A 25,604-nucleotide genomic window follows, 5' to 3' on the forward strand; every position below is an offset into this window, starting at 1 on the left:
TTGGAACTGAGTTGCAATATATGTTCTAAAAATATTTTCTTGAATCAGATAAGCTTTCTCGCTTTTGCGAGAATTAGGAGACTGTGTTCCGTGAGCATGACAACGACAACATCCGCTGTCATGGTGGCTGACCCCAGGATAGTGCAGTCTAGTTCACGAAATGAAATACGAAAAGAAAATGTAGGTTTAAAAGATAGTCGTCAAGTGTCTCTCTAGAGACGGTCGATTGTATGTTCTTTTTGTTGCAGGTGTGTACCTGAAATGTTTTTGAGTGTTTGATAGACTTACCAAAGCCTTCACCATGTCTCGGGCGGGTGCAGCTAAAGGGGGGAAGGAGAAAACAAAACCTCCTGTCTCCCAAACCCCTGTCACCGCCACGGAAATTGTGCCTGGAAAATTCAACGAAAGTGACTGGTTAGTAAAGATTTTGTCTACGATTGAGACATTTCATGTTTGAGAGGCTCTCTCTCTCTCTCTCTCTCTCTCTCTCTCTCTCTCTCTCTCTCTCTCTCTCTCTCTCTCTCTCTCTCTCTCTCTCTCTCTCTCAGAAGTATGCATGCACACATGCCTCACATTTATTTATTTATATAATTGTTGCTCATAATCTTGCACTTTCATATGGAAATAAATCATTGCCTTTTACCAAGTCAAGTCAAGTTTTATTATTCCGATAAAACCCCGTGAGGGTACATGGAAAATTAAAAAACACAATAAAAACACATTTCATTCAACACCAAATAAAAGGAACTAAAACAAAAAGAAATCAGACTATGTACAGAAAAGGGAGTTGAGGGGTGAGGGAGAGCAAAAACAATACAAGAAACAATTCAACAATAATAATAATAAATAATAATAATAATAATAATAATAATAATAATAATAATAATAATAATAAAACACACAAAGTAATTACATACATTTCTTTACTATGGGAAATGGGGGGAAGGGGGAGGGGGGGGTGATGGGTGAGTTAACATAAGGACAAAGATACTATTACAAACAACACAAAACAGATAACGGAGTATAAAGCTAAAAGAGAATTAAATTTTACTCGCTTCTCAAACAGTCCATGACAAGTGTCATGAACTTTGCGAGTTTTAGCAATAAACTCTTTTTTGTAGTGGAAAAAAGCTCTCTGAATTTAACTGAATTGGGGCGGGCATAATAATAGCACCGTAACAACTGTTTTCTATAATTGGTAAAAAAAGGACATACAAAAATATAATGGAACTCGTCCCCAAGGTCACCTGATGAACATTTGTGACAGATTCTGTCTTGTCTGGGAATACTAAGAGTCCTACCTTTTTGTATAGGCAATTTATGATTCAGTGTTCTAAATTTTAAAACAGCGTTTGCTAAATTAACCGGCAGGATGGACAAGTACTTTTCAAACTCAAAATTCTCTTTATACATTCTATAATTATAATAAAACTCATTGTTATTTATTTCTGAATGCCAGGTTTGGACAAATTGGTCTTGTAGCCTATTTTTCATCAGTGCTTTGAAAGTATTAAAATAACCACCATCCGTTACATTATCGATAGTTTGATTGTGCCAAAAATCACTAAAGCCTAACTCATTTAGAACACCATGGACAGAAAGCAAAAATTTTGACTTGTATACACCAGATTCATACATTTTAAACAAAAAACGATATGTCACACAAGAAAGTTTGTCAGAACCATTTGAAAATGCAAGTTTGTACCAAAAATTCAACATACGACATTTCGCTTGAATACTTACAGGGAACTGACCTAATTCACCCAAAACCATGTTTGTTGGTGTTGATTTGCCAACTTTCAAAATCATCTTAAAAAATCGTATCTGTAATTTGTTAGCTAGATCAGACATGTAAGGGCACCATACTTCAGAACCGTAAAGTAAAATAGGGACCACAGTTTTTTCAAAGAGGTCAATTTGGACATCAAGAGGCAAAAACAGTTTTCTAGTTTTACGTAATAAAGCAAACATGGCCTTGGAGGCACGGTCATACAAATTCTTCTGTGCAACAGTAAATTTACCATTGTAGCTAAATTTAATACCCAGGTATTGAAAATCATACACAATATCAAGTTTCCGACCATTGAATGTAAATGTCGGAACTTTTCTTACTTTCCCTCTTGAGAAAATCATTACTTTTGTTTTAGTTACATTCAATTTCAAAAACCAATCTTTACAATATCTGTCCATAATATCTAGAGCAATCTGCAAGGATTCTGGCGATTCAGCAAAAATAACCGTATCGTCAGCATACAACAAAATGAACAACCCATACAGAACGTTAATATCACTGTTGTCACAGTTTACATTTTTGGATTCGCGTCCTAAGGTATTTAGAGCTGACTCCCGATCAAAATAATTCTTCAGATCGTTTAAATATACGGAAAAAAGCAGGGGAGACAAGTTCTCACCTTGTCTCACACCGGCAGAACAAGAAAAAAAGTCAGACAACTTAGTGTTCCACTGTACACAGGACTTAGCTTTAGAGTACATATCTTGAACAATCGTCAACATCTTACCACGCACACCACAATTTAACAATTTCTGCCACAAAAAAGAGCGGTTAACAAGGTCAAAAGCCTTTTCATAGTCAACAAAAACACAGTACAATCTCTTCTTTTTAGACAGGAAAAAGTCTATTATAGCATTCAGGGTAAAAATATGATCAGTCACACTATGGTCGGAACGAAAACCTGCTTGTTCTTCACCAATAGTGTTATTGGCATCAAAAAAATGAGTAAGGCGGTTGTTTAACAGACAGGTGAAAGCTTTTCCAAAACAGCTCAGGATGGAAATACCTCTATAGTTATTAGGATCATCCTTACTACCCTTATTCTTGAAAAGGGGCTTAATGACACCAATAGTCCAATCTTCGGGTACTTTGCCGGATACAAGGACTAAATTAAAAAACTTAGTAATAACTGACAAGAGATCTGCTGAAACATTCTTCAAAAATTCATTTGTTATAGTGTCTAAGCCACAAGCTTTATTATTTTTTAAGTTTCTGAGAGCAATTTTAACCTCTTCCTCAGTAAACAAGTCATTTAGTAAATATGTATCTATAGAAAAGGTACTTTGATCATTTTGCTGATCTGCAGAATTAGCATCATTGTCATCTGTCTTACCAAGACGTTTAAAATGCTCAAAAAATGCATCACAGGATACTTTAGCATATGTTTCTCTCTTGTCTTGGCTACAACCATTTATTATCTTCCAAAATGCCTTAGGATCAGAAAATTTTAAACTTGATATTTTCTTCATAAATTTTGATTTGTATTTTTTAAACGATACTCTAAGCTGCTTTTTGTATGCTTTACTTGCTCTGGATAGGTTATCTTTAGAAACTCTATTCCTAAGACGTCTCGCATTATTTTTTGCGTTAAAAAATTCTCTACGACTTTTCTCACATTGGGAATCAAACCAAGGGAAGTTATCATTTTTCCTTTTTTTAGTACAAGGTTTACCTTTTCTAGTGTTGTTCTTCAGAAGTCCAATATCCGAGGCAGCGTTTTTCATAATATCACAAATCTGAGAACAAAACTGGTCAATCTGGAGTTGCGACAATACACTGACATCATCTAGTTGTGCAGATAAAGTACAATCCAATTGTCTAATAATCTCATCTGCTTCTTTTAACTGCTCAGCAAATTTAATTTTACTGTCATCGAACCATTTCGGCCTGCCTACAAAATCAGAACTTTGTGTTTGTTCACAAGAAGAGTCACTTGCTTCCAAATTATCGTGATTTGAAAAGCCGAAGACAACAGAGATCGGGCAATGGATATCAGAATACAACTCACAGAAGTCAAGTACACAAAAATCAACAATAGTATTGATCAATGACACTGAAGCAATAACATAGTCTACAACACTACTTTCCTTGGATGTACATTTTCTGCTATTATCTGGTAGGCCTATGCGGCCGTTAATTATAAACGCGTCCATTGTTTTACAAAAATCCAACAATGCAAAGCCCATATTGTTTGTACCATTGTCATCAGACAACCGATCAGGCAACGGTGAAAAAACACAAGAATTATCGTCAACATCAACAAGATCGTCTTCGACATATTCCCTGACAGAGCCAGTTCTGGCATTAAAATCGCCCAGTAGACAAAACATGTCAACATGCAAATTTACAATGTCGTTTTCAACCATGGCAAAAGAGTTCCTGTCAAAATAATCTGATCCCTCAGGAGGGAAATACACACACCCAAAAAGAACTTCATGGCCTAAGACACGTCGGTCAAGCTTAAAATATAAGACATCATTACAAAGTTCATGGTCGACAAAGCGATAGTTACAGGCAACAGCATCGTCAATGCAAGATTTTCTGTCAGAAGAATCAATAACTGTGACAAATTCAAGAAAACAGTTTTTGATGCATAACATAATTCCCCCAGATTTTCTTTTGAATTTTGAACGATTTTTATAAAACACAGTAAAACCAGGGATATTAATGCGGTCAAAATTATCCAGTTTACTTTCCGAAATTGCAACAATGTCATACTTAGTCAACAGCTCTAAGAAATCAGGACTTAAAAGTTTACTTATGATGCCACAAACATTTAGTGCAATGCAGTTTAGTTTGGAGGAGCTTTGTTTGGATGGGCCTGCATGTGTGCTCTGTGATTTTCTCTTGTTCTGTGCTGGAGCTGTGTTGCGCTGACCTACTAAACCTGTGTCTGTTGTGTTATCGGCAGTGTGTGTATCAACAAAGAATGCGTCAATAGAGCGTGCACGTGACACGGCGTGTAACTGGGTCAAGGGGTCAATGAGTGCGTCTGCTGTACAGATTTTGGTAGAAGGTGTATCATGTGAAATTGCAACATCATCATTAGCGACATCACAGTAATCATCATCAACGACATCACAATAATTACAAGTAACCTCATCACGTGAGACAGCGCCGGTACCAACAATATCATTATCAATCCTATCATCATCACGAAAAAACACATCACAAGAAGCAGGAACATTATTAACAGTGGCAGCATAATCATCACAAGAAGCTACAACACAACTGGCGTGAGGCTGTGACTGGGTCACAGGGTCAATGGAACAAACATGTGAAGCAGTACAAGTACTACTGACAAAAGGGGGTGTGTCTATACAACTGGTGTGAGGCTGTGACTGGGTCACAGGGTCAATGGAACAAACATGTGAAGCAGTACAAGTACTACTGACAAAAGGGGGTGTGTCTATGTAACTGGAGCAAGGCTGTGACTGGGTCACAGGGTCAATGGAACAAACATGTGAAGCAGTACAAGTACTACTGACAAAAGGGGGTGTGTCTATGTAACTGGAGCGAGGCTGTGACTGGGTCACAGGGTCAATGGAACAAACACGTGAAGCAGTACAAGTACTACTGACAAAAGGGGGTGTGTCTATGCAACTGGAGCGAGGTTGAGACTGGGTCACAGAGTCAATGGAACAGACACAGGGAATGTTACAAGCAGGCACCACATCACATAAATTAACATTTTCATTTTCAACCACGTGCATTGAGGCAAGGGCCTCCACTGGTGCTGTTTGCACCTCACAGTTCACAGTTTGGTTTGTGACCTTGGGGTTACTGGTAGAGCTTGAAAAGGGACAATAAAAAGGTACATAAAAAGATGAATAAAAAGAAACATAAAAACTAGACAAAAAAGTTTGATTAAAATCAGAAACAAAAAGGTCAGAGAGTGAGGGGCTGACGGAAGAACACTTCACCCCCACAGCATGCTACTCAGAGTTATCGTCATCAATGTCTGCAGTGCTCCAGTCCTCAAGACCGAGCGCGACATAGTCCACACTGTCAAAACCGACCAAGAACAGGTCGTCTGGTGTCTCAACCACCATGGGCCTTTCTGTAGGCTGTCTCTGTTTGTCATTGTCTCTTTCAGCTTCATTGTCACTTTTGTCATCATCAGCTCTGGGAGGTGCAGTCTTTGAACAGTAAATTTTACCTTCTTTCGTCCACACACGATGAAACCTCCCAGAGTTCTTCAAGAACTGCCTCAGCCTATTTCTAAGTGGAGTGAGGTCATCGAAGATGGAGACATCTTTCGCCACTGCCTTGTCCTTCAGGTTCTTGCGGGCCATCATCACCTCTCTCTTCTTCCGCCTGGAGACGAATCTGGCAAGGACGTGGCGCTGCTTACCCCTCTTCCCCGTTCTGTGGACTGCAGCCAGGTCACTGGCGTCAACACTGACACCAGTTGCTCTCAACAGCTCGAGGACTTTCTGCTCAGTATCCTCTTCACGCTCCTCTTTCAGACCCACAATACGCACCGATTCCCGCCTTGTGTATTGCTCAAGACGGTCGTTCTCGTACTTCAGGGTGAGAGTGTGTGAGCGTAGTTTGTTCACCTGTTCACTTTCACTGTGACGTAGGTTGGCTGGTTTGAGGGCATTTCGAACCACTTCCCCCACAGCTGCAGCGATGCTCTCTATCACAAGCGGCAGAATGTGTTGCAGGAGGACTGTCATCATTGGGTCGATCTTGGGGCCACTGTCAGTGTCACCACTGTTGCTGTTGCTGCTCTCACCTCCGCTACCACAACCACCAAACACATTGGCCTCCTTCAGTCTCTGGTTCAAGCGTGCCATTATCGTAGCCTGAATGTCAGGAATGTCACTGCTTTCACACTGCTTTGATGCAGGCGACTTCTGAGTAGAGCGTAAATTCATTGAAGTTCGATTATTCTTTCCCCCTTTCGGCTTCGGCATTTTGACACGGATGTCATGCGCACACACAACCAAGATGGCACTGGTCGCTCACTTGAGCAAAACACACAAAAAGCAGAAATACAAGTCCTGCAGAGGGTAACTTCGCTCAGAATGTCCGTAATTACTTGCTGTTGTCACTAGGCTACTAGCCCACACACATAATTCGGCAGAATCATCGCTAAAACACGGATTATTGTCACTTTCGGTTGGAGCGCTGATTAGGTGCGTCTTCATCGATCAGGGGAAGCACACTATAATCTAATATAACCTCTATTTGATGATTTTCCAAATCCTTCAATACCTACCTCCGCATCCCTTGCTGCTCACTGACCTTTCACATATACAGATCATCATCATCATCATCATCATCATTTAATTGTCTTTAGATCGATATGAAGTCCCAGACACATTACAAGTAAACAAACACCAGCCTAGATTATGGCACATTTCTGTTTATACAGGAGCAAGATTTCCTTTCATGAATACAAAATCTGTCTCTGTGAACTATTTTACACAAACATTAATTACTGTAGCTGCATTTGCACACAAAAAGACGAAATAGTTTGTTCCAGACAGGTACAGCATGCATGTTGCTGATCATTTTCTGGGTTCTTTCTTTAATATCTTTTTCCCTTTACACAGTTGACAAGGGTATAGAACTAATTTTAGTGTAAGATATAAGGAAAATGGACATTAAAGTTTTCTTATCTTATCTTAACTAATGATACTTGTTGATAAGCTGTGTACTGTTTTGTATCAAAGTGATACACAGTTTGACTTTTGAACTGGTTTCAGGAATATAATGATAGACCGTGACAATTCAGAGGAGTTCATCTTTGATATCGTTGACGAAGTCGTCAACGGTACAATGGACTCCATCTACAAAATGTACATAGAGACCCAGGTTTTACCTTTCACACTACAGGAAGCAAAGGATGCTATTCTACAGATCATTGAGGTGAGTGTCATTTAAGGGTGACAGTATGGATAAACTTTGTCTTTTGGTTTGTATGTTGAAAACACCAGAAGGAATATGTCATATCATTACAGATAGAATGCATCACTTTAAAAGTTAAAAATACAATCATGCATGGACATGTGCATGCACACATAATTTACAATTTTGTTAAGTAAATGTTTTTCTGTGTGTTGTTTGTTTCATTCATGGGGTGAAAGTCCCATGGCTTTAACGTGTATGACCATTTTTAGGGGGAAGCATGCTGGGTATTTTCTTGTTTCAAAAACCCACCGAACTCTGACATGGATTACAGGATCTTTTCTGTGTGCACTTGGTCTTGTGCTTGCGTGACCACATGAAGGGGGATAAGGCACTAGCTACCAGGTCTGCACATTAGTTGACCTGAAAGATCGGAAAAATCTCCATCCTTAACCCAACAGGGGGCTGCGGCCGGGATTTGAACTCATAACATTCTGATCAGGAGGCCGATGTCTTATCCACCAGGCCACTGCTCCTGTCTTCTGTGTGTGTGCGTGTTTGTGTGTGTGTGTGTCTCTCTATTATTTGTATATATGCCTGTTTGTCTCTGTGCATCTTCATCTGTCTGTCTGTCAGTCTCTCTCTCTCTCTCTCTCTCTCTCTCTCTCTCTCTCTCTCTCTCTCTCTCTCTCCTCTCTCTATCTCTCTCTCTCTCTCTCTTTCTCTCCCTCCCCCTCTCTCTCTTTCTCTCTGTGACTTTCTCTCCCCCCCCCCCCTCTCTCTCTCTCTTTCTCCTCCTTCCCAAACATGTAATTCACAATAAATCCACCGCCTCCTCTGCCTTATATAGCCAATCTGCTCTTTTTGTCTTTCAGTGGCAATTCCTGACACGAGATGAAGGAGAAGAAGGTGTGATAGAAGGTGGCTGGATAGAGGATGAAGGTTTGTTTGATAAAGAAGTTATGACTACAGTGGAACCTCCCTTTTTAGACCTCCCACAATCTGAGAAACTGGGGTAAATTTTCAGAGGTTATGAACGGAAAGTCTGAAAAAAAGGTCTTAAAAGTGGGGATGTCTTAAAAGTGGGGAGGTCTTAAAAGGGGGAGGTCTTAAAAAGGGGGAGGTCTTGAAAAGGGGGATGTCTTAAAAGTGGGGAGGTCTTAAAAACGGGGAGGTCTTAAAAGGGGGGTTCCACTGTATCAGTAATGTGTATTGTTATCATTCTTGTTGTCTTTGTTTGTGTTTGGTGTGTGTCTGGAGTTTTGGGGCAGCTAGCTCATTTCCTGTGCTTTACATTTTTTGTTTCTTTTTTTTCCTGGAGGAGAGTGCTGGTGCGAAATGTGTGCTACTGCTGTCAAGTGTTTCTTACATTTGCATTTCTTTGGAAGGTATTTCCCATCATTTCCCATTTGATTTATTGAAAGATAAATTGATAAGTTTAAATGAAATGACAAGGGTAGACAAAAATTCCTGCATTCACACAAACACACACATACACACAAGGATGCACACATAATTATGTGCACACATGTACACTCATTCACACAAACAAAACTACACATTACAGTCATGCATGCATTGTATGTCCACAGAACCAAACGCAGCGGTAACGGACTGCTGGGCCCAGGGTTCAGTGCCGAAGACAGAGGTACCAATGCCATCACCGATTCCCGAAGAACCAGAGGAAGAAGAAAAAGCCACAGAAGAAGAAGAAGCGTATGTTAGGCCAAAAAAAAAATAGGTCTGTTTACGGTAACCCGACCGACCCTAGTTTATAGGCCCGACCCTAATCTTTTTTTTGGATCGTCTGAAAAAAAAAACGCATCCAAAATAGAGCTGTTTGCGCTCAAACAGCAGACGACAGAAGGGAGGTAAGCTCAAAGTACTGTTTATAGTTATGTTGGGCAAAAACAGGGATTGATGAGAAGAAATGAACTGTGAAACATCATAGAGAGGGGAGAAAAGAAGAAAAAAAAAGGAAAAAAAAAAAAGCCGACCTACCGACCCTATTTTTTCACCCTATGTTACCGTAAACAGACCTTTTTTTTTTTTTGCCTTATAGAAACCCAGACCTTTTTATCTAATAGTGTGCGTGTTTAATGAAACTCAATAAGATGAAAAATATATGAAACAAGATGAAATGAATGAAACAAGACGATTGGAATGAAGGATGAGATTGATGAATGAGTGAGAAGGTTGATGGATGGAGGGAGGGGGGGATGGACAGACGGATGGACAGACACTGAGTTGCTCACCGAATGGCTGAGCAAGTGAATGAGTCTGTCCCTCGTTCATTGAGTTAGTTAGTAATTGGGAGTGAGTAAAGTAGTAAAAGTGTTCATGACATACAGCGAAGTACTTCTTTCCCATAGTTCCTATAGTTCTCATATTTCTTTGGTATGATTTTTCAAATACATGTAGTTAGATTTTGCTCAGAGTAATCTCTTTTAATTGTTAAATTTAATGAATACTGAACTTTACAAGAAGTGAATGTTGATAATTTGTCGTTAATGACTGTTATTTCCTCTACCACAATATAGGTAGAAAAGCTGACCTCTGTTTTCATGTACAGTGATACCTGCGATATAAGGCCCCTCTGATGAGTGGACTTATCCTATCAAAGGACACCTTCTCGAGTCCCTTTGTCACTTATCTCGACCAAAATATACCTGTCATGACAGGCCACCTGCGAAGTAGGGACACTTTTAACTGGTCCCAAAGGTGTCCTTTCATCGCAGTATTGAAAGCATCCAGTGTCAGTGATGGTATGCATTATTTTGTCTGGCACCAGGGAAGCGGAGATAGAAGTGTCAGTGGCAGAGTTGGAGGATAAGGTGTCGGAGGGTGAAGAACCAGAGGAGGCTGAACTGAAGGCTGCCGAATCTGCAGCAGCTGAAACGGAAGCCAAGAGGAAAGAAGAGGTGAAAACTTTTGCATGATCTTAGTATTTTGAGATTTAAAGGCACACTCCTACAATTCAACATCTTAGGTCTGGCCAGGATTTTACATGAAATAAGACGGTACATCCCTTCACTTGGACTCGTACCAAAAATCAACACCCTGAAATGCTTCATGTGGGGGCTTTTTTTGATACCGTAGGAACCATATACATGTATTGCTGAGTTTTATTTTGTTGAGTTTTCACTTTCGTCCTCAGTACAATTAATTCTATTGGAAGATGAAGGTCTAAGCTATGTTAATTGTCCCTGACATTAAAGGACATGTTCAAGCTTTGTTTCCTGCCGTAACATTTCCATTTCCGGAATACTGAACTTTTTTCTCTCAACCTTCTACAGGAGGAGGCCAAGAAGAAGAGGAAGAAGTTCAAGCCATATCGCGGCAAGATGAAGTCAGCCGGGGTCAGCAAAATGACGGAGTCTCTGGAGGAGAGAGAGATACAAATGTACATGAAAGAGTTTGAGTCAACCATGCCGCCACAAGAAATCTCAAGCAACATCCTTGCAATGCCTGCTTCTTGTCACTCAATTTTGAAAGTAAGTCGATGTTTCTGTACGTTTTTACTGGCAAGAATATTTTTGTGTGTGGGTTTATTTTTAATGAATACATTTTGAAAGTATTTAGTCGATGTTTCTGTACGTTTGACTGGCTAGAACATTTCTGTGTGTTGGTTCATTTTTAATGAATAAAATTTGAAAGTAAGTAAAAGTTTTTGTTTCTAAATTGACTGGCTAAAACATTTTTGTGTGTTGGTTTATTTTTAATGAATACATTTTTAAAGTAAGTCAATGTTTCTGGACCTTTGACTGGCTGGAACATTTGCGTGTGTTGGTTTATTTTAAATGAATACATTTTAACATTGTTTGGCCAGGATAGTACCTATATGTCTTATTTAGGTATTAGTAGAGTTTGATTAAAGGTTTTTGTCTGCAAGATACTTGGATTAGCATCATGTGTTCTTATGCATCGTTATGGAATAAACTTCATGGTCTTTCTGTGTAAGTGGGTGACTTGTAATTGACAGTTAAAGCACCTAATGGGACAATTTGTCCAGGTTCAAAATGGCCGACCACCAGGCACAAAAGATGTGCAATATGATCAGATGGGAAACGTCATGGCTGTCATGTGTCTGGACCCTGAAAGACTGCCAACCCACAGGTACACATTTGTTTGTTTGTTTGCTTTGTTTGTTTGTTTTGAGTGTGGACACCGAAAAACTGTCCATCCATAGGTACACATTGTTTGTTTGTTGTTTGTTTTGAGACTGGATACTGAAAACCTGCCCACCCACAGTTTTGTTTTATTTAAAAAATTTTTAGACTGGACGCGAGCTGAAAAACTGCCCACCCACAGTTGTTTGTTTGTGTGTTTGTTTGTTTTGTTTTTTTGTTTTTATATTTAGTCAAGTTTTGACTAAATATTTTAACATCGAGGGGGAATCGAAACGAGGGTCGTGGTGTATGTGCGTGCGTGTGTGTGTGTGTGTGTCTGTGTGTGTGTGTAGAGCGATTCAGACTAAACTACTGGACCGATCTTTATGAAATTTGACATGAGAGTTCCTGGGTATGAAATCCCCGAACGTTTTTTTCATTTTTTTGATAAATGTCTTTGATGATGTCATATCCGGCTTTTCGTGAAAGTTGAGGCGGCACTGTCACGCCCTCATTTTTCAACCAAATTGATTGAAATTTTGGTCAAGCAATCTTCGACGAAGCCCGGACTTCGGTATTGCATTTCAGCTTGGTGGCTTAAAAATTAATTAAATTACATATTCTTACGCAACTCACATAGATAGCATTAACTTCAGTTAAAGTGCTAGGACACTGAACTACGCTTCACCCCAAAGGGGAAGCAACCCCCTAAAAAAGAACGGCATTGACCTATAACCCAAGCTATACAAGAGTCGAGGTCATACCGTCACGTGACCTATCACGCGTGACTCGACAGCCGCCTATGTTAGAAACTCACTCCTACTTCAGCCACCAAGTAGCTCGGACGCTTTTCACACTACGCTGCAGGCTTTTAGCCTACTGTCTTCTGGACAGTGTTTCACCCCGTCTACAGGTCCCTGCTTCTCATGCACAAGTTTGGGTGAGCTCGTTCTAATTTATTTGCTTTTGCTTGCGTTTCTTTCTTTCTCCGTTGTTCGGTCTGATTGTTGTTTATCAATATCATAACTCAGACTGGTTTTTGTCAGCAATGGCTGACAAGGAGAATTAGAAACACCAGACTAGTCAGTAGCTGCTGAGGTTTCTCCTTTTACGTTTCGCATAAAGAGAAAGGCAAAGGCACTACCATTTCCGTTCTTGACCCAGCTTCTCTAACTTTTGCGTCTGTTAAATAACCTTGTATGGTTGAAAACGACGTTAAACAACATATAAAGAAGAAAGAAAGAATGTCTGTTAAATTTTGGACCCTATGAATCCAATCATGCCAGTGCTGAAGCAGGTTAAATTTAGGTTACTTCAGCCAAGGCAAACGCAGTGGGAAAGAGATTACTTGTGTTAAAGATAGTTTGCTTCCCTTTTTGAGATGTTTTCGACCCAAATGTATAACATGTTGCCATTCGTCGAGTTTGCGCTCGCTCCCGGCGGGAGTGGGCGACGCAGTTTGTTGTCACGCATCGAGGTTCCGCCTTCATGCACAGTCTCTTCGGCTGACGTGCACGCAGAGGAGTGTGTTTACTTCATACGAGGAGCGTTCACGCTCTACAGGTTAGTCAGGTTCACCGGTAGCCAGGTTCTCTGGTGAAAGTGTTCCAGTTGGGCCGGAACTAGTAGCCCCCCCGCCGCGGCTGGGGGGTGAAAGTTTGACTTTCCCGGAGGCTATCGCTCTTTTTTAAGAGGCGGAACTCACGGGGGGTCAACACCGGACAAGTTGGGCCGGAACTAGTAGCTCCCCCGCTGAGGCTGGGGAGTGAAAGTTCGACTCTCCCGGAGGCTATCGCTCTTTTTAAGAGGCGGAACTCACGGGGGGTCGACACCGGACAACGAGACAGATGTACTCACGGGCAGACTTTTATGTCTCGGTGAATGTGTACATGTCTCAACTTCCTCCTTTTGGGCAGGAAGCTGCTTTCGGGCAGGCTTTGCACGGTTCTTCCGTTTTGCAATCAGCCTCGCCTGTGGTGGATCGTTTTAGTGACACAGCTTGTCACAGCGAATTTCACGGTCCAGCCTCAGCAGATTCGGAGTTCGACGATTCTCACTCAGTTTCTGAGGAGGAAGTTGATGTCAAGTTGTCACTCAAACTTTAACCAGCTATGGTTACTGCAGCTCAGGTGTCTGCCAAGTACTTCGCTGAAGGGGTGACAGCTATGGCAAGCTCTGCGGCACCACCACCCTCAGTGGTGGGTGATTTCCGCCCTGCTTTAACGGAAGTTCAGGGATATCGTTTTAGCGAGTCTCCTTCTGTTGCTTACGAACTTTCCAAGGTGCTGGCTAGAACTTCGGGTTCTGAGAATAGCTTGCCTGTGGATACTGTGCCTTTACTGGCTGCACACGGTCAGGTTCCTGATGCTGCTCAGCCATGGTTTGCCTCAGACCAGTTACGGAAGCGAGCACTTCGTTTCATTCACGCAAGTTTGCTCTCTCCCGTCGTCATCACAGTCTTATTGAGACTTACGCTTTGCCGAGTGCACCGCTTCCGGTCACTCCGGAGTTGGCTAATCTCAGGGAAGATGTCTATAGTTTGGACAAAACATTGTGCTTACTCTGAAGGCGCATTACTTGGTTTGGATGAAACGGGAAGATACTCGTTGGAACTTGCGTCTCTTTCAGAGACACTTCTTCGATCTCTTTCGCGGTCGGTCGCGGGGTCGTTGAATCCTTTCGATTTTCGAAACGACTCTAGCGTGAAAGACGTCCTCATACTCCTGGCCTCTTTGGCTAAGGTTTCAGCCGGACAAATGTCAGTCGCGGCACGGTTGTACGCACATGCGGTTTACACACGCAGGGACGCTTTCTTGTCTGGCTCTAGAATTTGAACTTGTGGAAGTTTTCTCATATGTTTCTTCTTTTCTATAACTTCCTTTGTGGGCAGCGATGCGGCGTTGCTTTCGCTTGCGTCACCCGCTCAAGTAACGCTTCACTCGCTGAGCGATATCCGTAGGCCTAGGTTACACCAAGCCTAAGAACTTAGTTTATTCTTTTCTTCGTACTACGGAACCGCTTCCGGTTGCACCGTACTTGTCGATCATACATCTTAAGGTTCATAGCAAGGAGAAACTGTCTGTTGTCAAGAACAATGATCTCCTGGCTGTGGAAGATCGTGGCCGCACTTCTTTCTATTATCGTCTTGGTACAAGACTTTGATTCGTTCTTTCCCTTGTGCGGTTTCGTACTCACGGGATGCCTTTGTGTTCTGTCGGCACACATATTCAAAGGGTTTAGCTTCGCTGTTCGTCTGGGAAAAGGCCTCGGCCGACAGTATTGTTCTGTCGGTGAGACTTAAATCTCTTCCTTGCTCGAGGGTTTTCTTTGCGAATCCTCCTCTTTGCACGCGGGCTCTTTAACAGAGAGAATCTCACAGCAAAAGGAAAAGCCCACGGCAGGCCTCGGCTTTTCTTATCAGAGAAAAGCGCTAAGCTGGCCTTTCTCAGCTTTGGTTTATTATCTTCTTCTCGGCGTGGCACGGTGCCAAAGTTAATACCCACCACTTTATCTCCTCGAGGCGATTTAGCGGTAGGGTTCAGTGGGCAAACAATAGCACGCTTTCTTGCATACTCTTGGCACTTGTCAACTGGAGTATTAGCGTTCGGCCACTCTTCTCTCTGCCTCTGTGTTTTCCCACAGCGGCTGGAGGGGCGATTAGGACTCTCACTTTATTGAGGGAGGCACTGGGGCCCTTCCTGTTGGGTCACTTATATAGATCGTGCCTATGTTTACTTCCACCTTCGGATATACAAAATAGATCGGAAGTGGCTACTTTTTATTTAATTCAGATCTTCGGGGCTCTGGTTTCGTTTTCTAAGCAATCAAATGAAGAGCCGGAACATGTTAGTGTCTTTTCTTGACTGGTTCACAGACACAACCAATCTTTGGATTCTCACACCACTGCTCATACAGGGCGTTCCCGTTGGTTCTCTCTCCACCAGGGAAGCAGTTCTGTCTCTTGTGGAATTCTTTCCCCTTGTCAGGGGATAACATGTGTTGATTCAATCAGACAACACCACAGTGGTCTTTTATCTCAATAAGCAGGGGGTGGCATCTCGCTCCCTATCACTGCCACAGCGAGCATGCGAGGTTTTGATGTGGCTTTTACCACCACGAAATCTTATTAGCAGGGAGGTACCTTTCTGAGAGGCTGTCTTGGCAGACTCTAGTCAGCCGGCCAGGAATGTCCACTTGGATTGGACTCTATCTCGCTACACGCTTCTACTCCTTCTGGTGAATTTGGAGAAGCCGCTGGTAGAAGTTTTGCCTCTCGGTACTATCACCTTCTGCTAAATGTTCGTCTCCCCGTTCCCGGATAATACTCTCAATTTTACTTTGAGCGGCCTGTTGGTCGCACATTATGGGCCCACTCAATCTTGGTTGCCAGTCCTTTAGGCTGGCAAGAGGGCGCCGTTTTTGTTTTTTTTTACACTCGAGCCACACGGGTGTCTACTGTACGGGAATCATTGAGACGCTCAGGGGCTTCTGCCTCAACTCTGGATTTGGTCTAGAGATTTCATAGGGGTTCAGCGTCTTCGTTTTTGTGTCACTTTGACTGGCTTGGAACAATTGGCGTACTATTAACGGAAAGAACTCCACTTCTCTCCGTTCAATGCGGGTGGCGAACCACCTATCCTGGCTTTCCGAATTTTCTCCCACGTCTCTGAATTAAGACTTTATGCGATATCAGTTGCACTGACACAGCTAGGTCGCAAAATTTTTTCACTTGGGTTCTTTTTAGCCAGCGTGATTAAGGGAACCTCCCTTTGGTTTGCTGAAAGCAAATCTCCAGTCCAGGCTTGGGATTCGCTCCCAGTTTCGGAGTTTTTGAGTTCGGATTGTTTAATCCTTGACAAATTAGCCTTGTTATTCTAAATACGGGAAGCCGTCATACTTACTCTAGTAGCTTCTGAGAGAAGTGCGAGTAAGTGCATTTTCTGTCTGGTTTTTGCTTTAGACATCTCTTTGGAGAAGGACTGATCTATAGCGCTTAGGTTTAATTCAAAATTTCTGACAAATAAGCAGAAACAGGAGTAACCAGATCCGATAATACAATTCTACCAATTTGCAATATTTTGGCTCTGCTAGAGCCATATTTAACCAATTGTACATTTCGAGCTTAAATATATTTCTGACTCGCTTGACTAGTGGCCCCCTTCATCCCCTCCTTCCTCGTCCTGATATGGCTCTGCGTAGTCGGCTGGACGTTAAGCAACAAATAAACAAACAAACTGATCTGTTTAGATCACCAGAACAAAGGCTTTTGTTTATTTCCATCAACACTTCTAGAGGCAATGATTTAGTGAAGTCAACTTTTAGCTAAATGGACTGCCACATTGATTAGGCATGCCTACAGTGGTGGCAGGGAAAAGGGGGGGGGGGCAGTCAGTCCTCCCTTTTCAGGCAGCACGGGCTCAAGAGGTCAGAGTGTATAGGCCTCTTCTTTATCTGTTCTCAAGTCTGAGAGACTTACATAAGTCATGAATGCAGCTTATTGACCGTTCAAGGACGTAGTCATGAGTTTTCTATCGGCGGGGTATTTTAAGTACCCGCTGTTTTAATACACATCTACTAGACATCTTCTGCAGAAGATGTCTTTTTATGTGTTCCTGGGAACGTATCTGGTGCTCGGCAGAACAGTAATTTCGGTTTGCCAGCTATTGTAGCTACAGGCCAGATACTTGCAAGATGTTAACTATGAGTTCATTTGCCCACCACCTAAATTAGCAATCTGCTATCTATGTGAGTTGCGTAAGAATATGTAATTTAATATAAAATTTCAAAAATAAATTTTGATTTAATTAATATACTTACCAACTCACATATTGGATTCCCTCCCAGCCTGCCCCGCAAATTTTTTAAGGGGTTATATGTTTCAATACGGAATGAGTTTCACCGGTATACATCCTGCGCAGGCGCAGTACACCGGTAGTGTAAATAATCACCAAGGACCATGCCTTATATGGCATACGGTTTTTGTTTCAGAGTTATTTCCCCACGTTGCCATGTAAGAGTGCTTCCATGTCTTATCACAAAACGAAGTTATTGCTTAGGGTTTCCCTAAAAATGAACAGATCACTTCAGTAGGAGTGAGTTTCTAACATAGGCGGCTGTCGAGTCACGCGTGATAGGTCACGTGACGGTATGACCTCGACTCTTGTATAGCTTGGGTTATAGGTCAATGCCGTTCTTTTTTAGGGGGTTGCTTCCCCTTTGGGGTGAAGCGTAGTTCAGTGTCCTAGCACTTTAACTGAAGTTAATGCTATCTATGTGAGTTGGTAAGTATATTAATTAAATCAAAATTTATTTTTGAAATTTTATATTAATGACTTTGGTCATTAAAAATCTGAAAATTGTAAAAAAAAATAAAAATTTATAAAACGATCCAAATTTACGTTTATCTTATTTTCCATCATTTGCTGATTCCAAAAACATATAAATATGTTATATTCAGATTAAAAACAAGCTCTGAAAATTAAATATATAAAAATTATTATCAAAATTAAATTGTCCAAATCAATTTAAAAACACTTTCATCTTATTCCTTGTCGGTTCCTGATTCCAAAAACATATAGATATGATATGTTTGGATTAAAAACACGCTCAGAAAGTTAAAACAAAGAGAGGTACAGAAAAGCGTGCTATCCTTCTTAGCGCAACTACTACCCCGCTCTTCTTGTCAATTTCACTGCCTTTGCCATGAGCGGTGGACTGACGATGCTACGAGTATACGGTCTTGCTGAAAAATGGCATTGCGTTCAGTTTCATTCTGTGAGTTCGACAGCTACTTGACTATTGTATTTTCGCCTTACGCGACTTGTTGTTTTTTTAGACTGGACCCTGAAAGATTTCCCAACCACAGGTATGCATTTACTTCTCCTGTTCGTATGTTTGTTTGTAAATGGATGCTGAAAAGCTGCCATCTAAAACACACGTACGCCTGTTTATTCCTGCATGGTTCTTGGTTTATATTTAGAGGGTGGTGGTTCTTGGTTTGTTTGTTTGTTTGTTTGCGTGTTGTTGTTGTTTTTTTGTAACATATGCTGCATGTAGAATTTTGGTTGACTTGATCCTGATAATTAGAATAACTCTTCTCTGTGCAAATAATTCAAAGTACAGTATTAACTCCCTTAGGTAAATGATATGTACATCTCACTATATAGGCATTGAAAAGTTTGTACGTGCATCTGTGTCTGTATGTTCGATCAGCAATTTCGTTTTTGTTAGCTTTTGAAGTAATATTCAATCTAAACAACAAGATGACTATGGGTGAGATAAACAAAAATGAAAAACAAAGGAAATCGGTACTCACCAACACAAGGACAGCTCTGACAACAACAAAGTCAAATGTTTGCTTTTGGAGGCTTTGTCGGGACAATAAATACTAAGGAAAACAAGAAGCAAAAAAAAGCACAAAACCAAAAAGGGGTTACAAGTTATGGGGAACATTAAGGAAAAGAAGTCTAGTAATATTTGGTTATAAAACAGTTTAGGAATCAGTTTAGTGTTACAGGGGTACCCGCAATGTATGGCCCCTCCATTAAGAGGACACCTCCCTTATAAAGACACATTCTGAGGTCCTTTTGTCTATTATGTCTAATAATAATAATAATAAGAACATTTATATAGCGCTAAATCAAAAACTTTTGTTAAAAAGGCTTGCTCTAAGCGCTTGACATCTAAACTAAAACGTCATTCACACTCTTTACAATGATGTACAAGAACTTCATGTCACACTCTTTCATTCAGTATAGCACCATTCACACAGTTGTTATTCTGTACAAGACAATAAGTTAGTCTAACATTTAGAATGTTCATAAGATGAAAACAAGAGAAAACCAGACTGATTAAAACAACTGCTTAGTGCTAACAAAGCATGAATCTTAATGATAACGTAATACATGTTTAACTGTTAAGACCATAAAAAAAAAATTAAAAAAAACCTATATGCTAAAATAACTTCGAACTTTTAAGAACTTCTTATAAGATACACAGCACAGCTAGATAAACACCAGAATGATAAAACAAAACCGCCCGCGCATGCCACCAACAAAAGTGTTATTGGAGTACTATTCGACAGGATCGATGAACAGGCCTAAGGCCTTAAACATCGCAAGTTCAAGTTCAAGTTCAAAAGGCAACTCGTTAAAACTATTAAATGCATCAATGTCTAAAACACGAAAGACTCAAATATAAGATACACAATTCTCTAAAATTGTTTATTAAAACTGAAACCGACCTGTATAGTCTACCAAAATATACCTGTCATGACAGGCCACCTGCAATGCAGGGGTACTTTTTGATGATCCCAAGGGTGTCCTTTCATCACAGGTACCACTGTAATACTGTAATGTTGTCGCAGGGTGAGCGTCAAGTACCAAGTAGTGGACCCAGCAGTGGAAGCCGCCCAGGCCAGACTGGAAGCCATGCGGAGGGGTCGGTTTATCGCCCCGTCCCAGAAACAGGCGGGCAAGGGGGCCAAACCCAAACGACATGCTCCCTCAGAGACAAATTTGTTAGGTGAGTGTGTGTGTGTAGCAGTATTGGATGCAGGGATGTCGTTAGGCGTCGGACATCGGACATAGACCGATTAAAAGGCTCAAATGTCCGATTCACTTAGCCGCATGGCGGTCAGATGTCCTAGCATTTTCAACTGAGCGCGGTCATTGTCCGATAAGAACTCCATTCCTTCGGACAACGCGTTATTTGATAATTTTCCTTTCATGATACAAATCTTCAAAAAGTGACCGACCGCTCTCGCGTTCAGGTGCACTGAAGTTGTGCAGTACAGATCTTGCGTTTTCCAAACCGTTTGCGGTATGAGCTGTTTGCGTACACCCGTCTACAGCACACTAAAGTTAGGAGTATGGGAGACAACTCCATGTGACCAAGGCTCGCGTAATCCCATGCTTTAATTTGCTTTCGGTTAGAGTTGAAGCGCACGGCACTGAATTATGCCACCGAAAAAAGCTACAGCCTGCCAAACAAACAAAAAAGCTGAACACGTTTGGCGTTTCAACGGCATCATGTGCTACATTAGGGCCAAGAAGTACATGGGAAAACACGGCTAGCAATAGCATAATTCCGGAAAATGACAGCGCCAACGAGTGTCGCCGCTGAAACCTCCACAATCACGGAAAGTAAAGTTTCGTGACTTGAAGATGTACGTGTCGGTACAACAGGACATTCGCACAGACGGTCTTTTAATAAGGTTAACTATTCATGTTGACACTGTTTCAGGGGCGGATCAGTTGCTTTGTAAGGGGGGGGGCACTTTGAATTGAAAGTGAATGTGATGGGCGCGAAGCGCCCGAATTTGTTAGGGGGGTCCGGGGGCATGCCCCCCCGGAAAAAAAATTTGCCCAAAGAAGCAAAATGGTGCCATCTGGTGCCATTTGAACTTAGAAATGGTCATAAAATCAGCATAGAAAAATCTTCTTTTTTTCTTCTTTTTTTTTTTCTTTTTTTTTCGGTATATGGCCACTAGTTCCCAATTCCAGTGGGGAAGCTTGTTTATTTTATCTTGTCAGCGAGCCGCGCGGTGATAAATCCCAGCCGCGTAAACATTGCAGCCAAGGCAAGAAGAAGGGGGAAACTCGGGGACTTTTTCTACATTTATGAAGAGAGGGGGAAGCAGACGACAAAATGTACGCCATCTTGTTATTCAGTTGCCAGGTTGGAAACCTAAAAGTTTGGACTCGATTTGCTTGTTTTTTCATTATATTGATATGTACAATTATTCATATTGCAAAATATAACATACTACAATCCCTTCAAGCTAAAAATGTAGTGTAAAACTGAAGGAACTTGTACTACAGCACTACAAACACAAATTCAGTATAGTTAGAGAGTATTTTACCTGCGTTTGGATTATGATGTTGTTGTTGCAACATTTAAAGCGTGTTCGATGTTTCTGACGGAATCATAAGCGTTTGAAAACAAAAAAGCCTCGGTTTACCAAACCTTTGAGAAAAATGGCTTAGAAAACGAGGATAGTGTATTTTTTGCAAATTTACTGAGACTATTTCTTTACGACAACGACCGGTATCGGACATTCGCTTTGAGGCAAACAAATTCACTCGTTGCCGCCAACTTCATTCAGACCCAATTCCAAAGGAGACAGTGAAACCTGCGAAGATCACAAAGCAGTCTAAATTGCAGACCAACGTGATGCGTACAATGATTAGCAAACTGTTGCTCTTTGAGGTTAAAATTAACTTCTGGAAACAACCAACCCAGTAACCCTTTTGCGTTTTGTAGGAATATTGTAGTTACGGGATTATGGAGATGTGTTTTAAAGAGGGTCTCATCGCAGGTTTCACAGTGACTTTGATCGGTATCTGATTCTGAGCTGCATGGCTTTCCACCCTCCTCAGCCAAGCTAGTGTGCATAGGCACACGCAACACACACCACTTCGTAACACACTTCGCGGCTGTATAAAAGTGCATATATTTGCCTGGAGATAATGAATTACCAAACATCACAAAAAACAAGTTTAAAAACGCTGCTAGCATGAGCAGGTTCTAGAGGGTTAAGTTCTAAGTTCTGCAGTAGTAAGTCGCCAAACAAAGAGTTTTAAGCTGGGGGGGGGGGGGGGGGGTGTTACACTGGTACGAAACCTGTGAGTGTATGAGTAAAGACGAGCGCACAGACAACATAATATTAATGAATTCGATTTTATTTCAATTAAAAAAAAGTCTTAAGATCAGGGGCCTGTTAGATTTTAACCCATCTTGTTTCTGCCAAGGCCTAGTGTAACAGACACAGCGCGCCGACGGTCCGGTCGGTGGGGGGTGGGGGCTTGCCGCTATCGGGTTGTCCAAGACGCATGCCGCGAAAAGATTCCAGGCCCCGATAAGAGTAACAGACCACTTTGTTTACAATAGTGAATTTGGCTCCTCAAGAAGAAGTTATCGCCATATGGGGGGGGGGGGGCACGTGCCCCCTGTGCCCCCCCCCCCCCTCGTCCGCCCCTGTGTTTAGTACTAGTTGGTTAGAATTTGACAGCAAAGAGACCATCTATATAGGTAAACTGTTTTGTCGAATATGTCAAGAAAAAGCTTTGTCAGGAAATCATGCAGTTTGTGTGCCAATCAAAGTTGCTGAAGTTTTTGGTTGCTTTTTAGTTTGTTTGTTTCTTTTTTGTGTGTGTCCTGTTTGAAACAAAAGTAATAAAACATGCGCACACAATGTTGGTGCATATACTGATATGTGTGTGTGATCATGATTTTGTGTTTTGCACAAAATTATAATGTCCTATTAAAATGTCTGAAAGCAGTCAAATGTCCTATTGATGCCGAAGAGCTCAGGACATTTGTCCTATAGGTATGAATTTGTGGCAACATACCTGTGGATGCAGTAGAGAGAGACGAGAAACCTTAAAGACACACTATATACAGATAAGGATAAACAAGAGTGGATAGCTGTGTTTCGTGTGTCATATTAATCACTTCCTAAAACATTCGTCATTTCAAAAAGGACAGGTGTGGTTATTGTACTGTACCACCTTTTACACCATAATTAACATACAGTAATTCAAAAGACTTGCACTTGGCACTTTTGAAATGGTCTTATTCAAAATATGCTACTTTTGCAGGAAAATCTATGAAGACGAGAAAACCAACGATCACACCACTACCACCCTCCCTGGTAAGTCATTGTTTCTGTCTGTCTGTCTGTCTGCCTGTCCATTTGTGTTTGAGTGCATGCAGGTGTGTTGATGAATTGCAATTGATCTCTTTGTGTTCTTCATAAAAACTACAGGTAACATTTTTATTTTTTTTATTTTATGAATATTAATAGTGTCAGTTTCACTCAGAAACGTGTTTTCAGGCAAGGAAACATTTTTTTCCTTTCTATTTCTTGTTTTTCTAAATGACATGTATTTATTTTAATTTAATTTTGTGACAATGATTTTGTTCTTCTTTATCTAGATCGAGAGCATGGATGTTGCTCCAGGTGTATCGGTAACTGAAGCAGGCCGAACAAAGAAAGGACCTGGACGTGTAAGTGGGAATAAATAGTCTGTATGGCTGCCACTCTGCCTATGAATATGAATCAGGCAGTGTTTGTATGTCTGTGTCTGTGTGTGACTATGTGTGTGTGTGTGGGTGGGTGTTTGACTATGTGTGTACGTGCGTGCATGCATGCGTGAAAGTGTGTGTGTGTGTGTGTGTGTGTGTGTGTGTGTGTCTAACACTATTTTATCAAAAATCTAAACATCAAAGTGACTGAGGGTGAGGTTAACAAAGTTGAAAACAAGAGTTCTGTACTCACCAATACATGAACAGCACAATATACAAAACTAAATCGAATTTCTGCCCATGGAGGTTTCTTCGGAACTTACAAACAAACTAACACAGAGGGAAACATAAAGTATATTATCAGTATATTATCAAATCCCAAAACAAAGAGACTGCCAACGTTCCAAAATTCAGAATAAAAAACTTAGAAAACTTACCTTTCTTGTTTTTTGATTGAGTATATTATCAGTAACACTCATCTGTTCAAGTAATGTTTACATCCTCATCTTCTGTTTGCAACAGTACGTCAGGAAGGCGGACCTACTAGAGCAGCACCAGAAGGACCTGCAGCCAGTGACCATCAAGATCCGATCCAACACCATCTCTGTGTCCGACCTGCTTGACCGCAACACCCCAATCCTCCGCCCAATCGACGAAACTGTCCCCCTTCCCCCCATCATTCCAACCCCTCCCGCCAGTCACACCCACCTCTTGACCTGAAGCTCTTGAAAGACAATATGGCGGGATTAGTTTTGAACAACACAAGACAATATATAGCAGGTTTATTTAAATTTGTTAACATCACATGCTTTGGACTTAAGCAGACTATAGTTTCGTCTCCAGACAGTGTGTTGGCAGCTGAACAGAGTGATTGATACACCTTGTGATATACCAAGACACTTTAGAATGAAAGTTGTGCTGATGACTTTGAACAATTTAGAAGGCATACTGTTGTCTGTGAGTACTTTCCGAAGACCCAGAAAGCTGAAACAGACGGGCTCGAACCAAAGTATTTTGCTTTTCTTGAAGGCTTTTTTGAACATATACATGTATACATGTGATGGAGATCTGTACAGAGATGATGGATCACCAAATTCGCTGTTGTTTGGTTCTTTCAATTCTAGAATTAAATATCCAAAGTAGCTGTGATATTTTTTCTGTCTGTTTTTTTTCTGAATTGCATATATAAAGATATGGCAGCCACAGTTTTATTGTACCTCTTTTTTGGTAAATGAAGAGCTCTTTGCATTTTAGAAAAAATGGTTAAGATCAAAAGTGAGGTGTTCATGTTTTGCTTTCTTAATTTGTCCCGCATAAAGAGAAAAAAGATTAGAGCAAAAGTTATGAGTATTGTGACATTCACATGTAAAGGAAAACTGTTCATATCATCAAACCATACAATTGTTGTTGCTAATTTTATTTCCAAGAAAAAGTCAGAAACTTCAATGTTGTGTCCACTGAAAAATCAAGTAGTATAATTTATTAAATTTTGTTATTGAGAAGACAATTCTTTGGAAACCAAACTGCCTCTTGTGTTTGAAAATATTTTCTTCCCATGAAGAATCCGTTTGACTGATATTGTTGTGGTACATAAAGGATGCATTCATTCATAAGCAAATAATTAAGGCACTTCTGTACATACATATGACAATTTTGATTCCTAAAACTTTATTGCTGCATTTGTCAAGTTAAGTAAAACAATTTTGTGTTTTACATCATTAAACTGTTGGAAACAATCTTCAATGACAGGTGTCTCTCTGTACTAAAATGTTTGGGTATAAGGAGTTTTCTGGAGCCCAGCACAATTGTGTGTACGG

At 40.9% G+C, this 25,604-nt stretch overlaps 1 protein-coding gene across 2 annotated transcripts; it reads left to right on the forward strand.

The window, feature by feature from the left end:
• Positions 1-100: 100 nt before the first annotated feature.
• On the forward strand, positions 101-25,604 carry LOC138960116 (uncharacterized protein C2orf81 homolog). Of its 2 annotated transcripts, XM_070331864.1 has the most exons (12): positions 101-414; positions 7,510-7,672; positions 8,527-8,593; positions 9,244-9,367; positions 10,443-10,572; positions 10,948-11,145; positions 11,664-11,767; positions 18,596-18,625; positions 20,126-20,283; positions 23,361-23,413; positions 23,698-23,769; positions 24,310-25,604. In XM_070331864.1, the coding sequence occupies exons 1-12, from the start codon at positions 302-304 to the stop codon at positions 24,505-24,507; spliced, it is 1,410 nt and encodes a 469-aa protein (XP_070187965.1). In that variant the 5' UTR covers positions 101-301; the 3' UTR covers positions 24,508-25,604. The 2 variants fall into 2 exon arrangements, with proteins under 2 accessions (XP_070187965.1, XP_070187966.1); XM_070331865.1 differs by lacking the exon at positions 18,596-18,625.

Source organism: Littorina saxatilis, linkage group LG2 (assembly GCF_037325665.1).
Source record: "Littorina saxatilis isolate snail1 linkage group LG2, US_GU_Lsax_2.0, whole genome shotgun sequence".
NCBI classification, from domain to species: Eukaryota; Metazoa; Mollusca; class Gastropoda; order Littorinimorpha; family Littorinidae; genus Littorina; species Littorina saxatilis.

Excerpts from the sequence above, each read along its gene's own strand:
- LOC138960116 (XM_070331864.1), top strand. The coding sequence starts at position 302 with ATGTCTCGGGCGGGTGCAGCTAAAGGGGGGAAGGAGAAAACAAAACCT. Across the intron at positions 8,594-9,243 it reads TGGCTGGATAGAGGATGAAG|AACCAAACGCAGCGGTAACG; the intron begins GTTTGTTTGATA and ends GTATGTCCACAG. Across the intron at positions 9,368-10,442 it reads GCCACAGAAGAAGAAGAAGC|GGAAGCGGAGATAGAAGTGT; the intron begins GTATGTTAGGCC and ends GTCTGGCACCAG.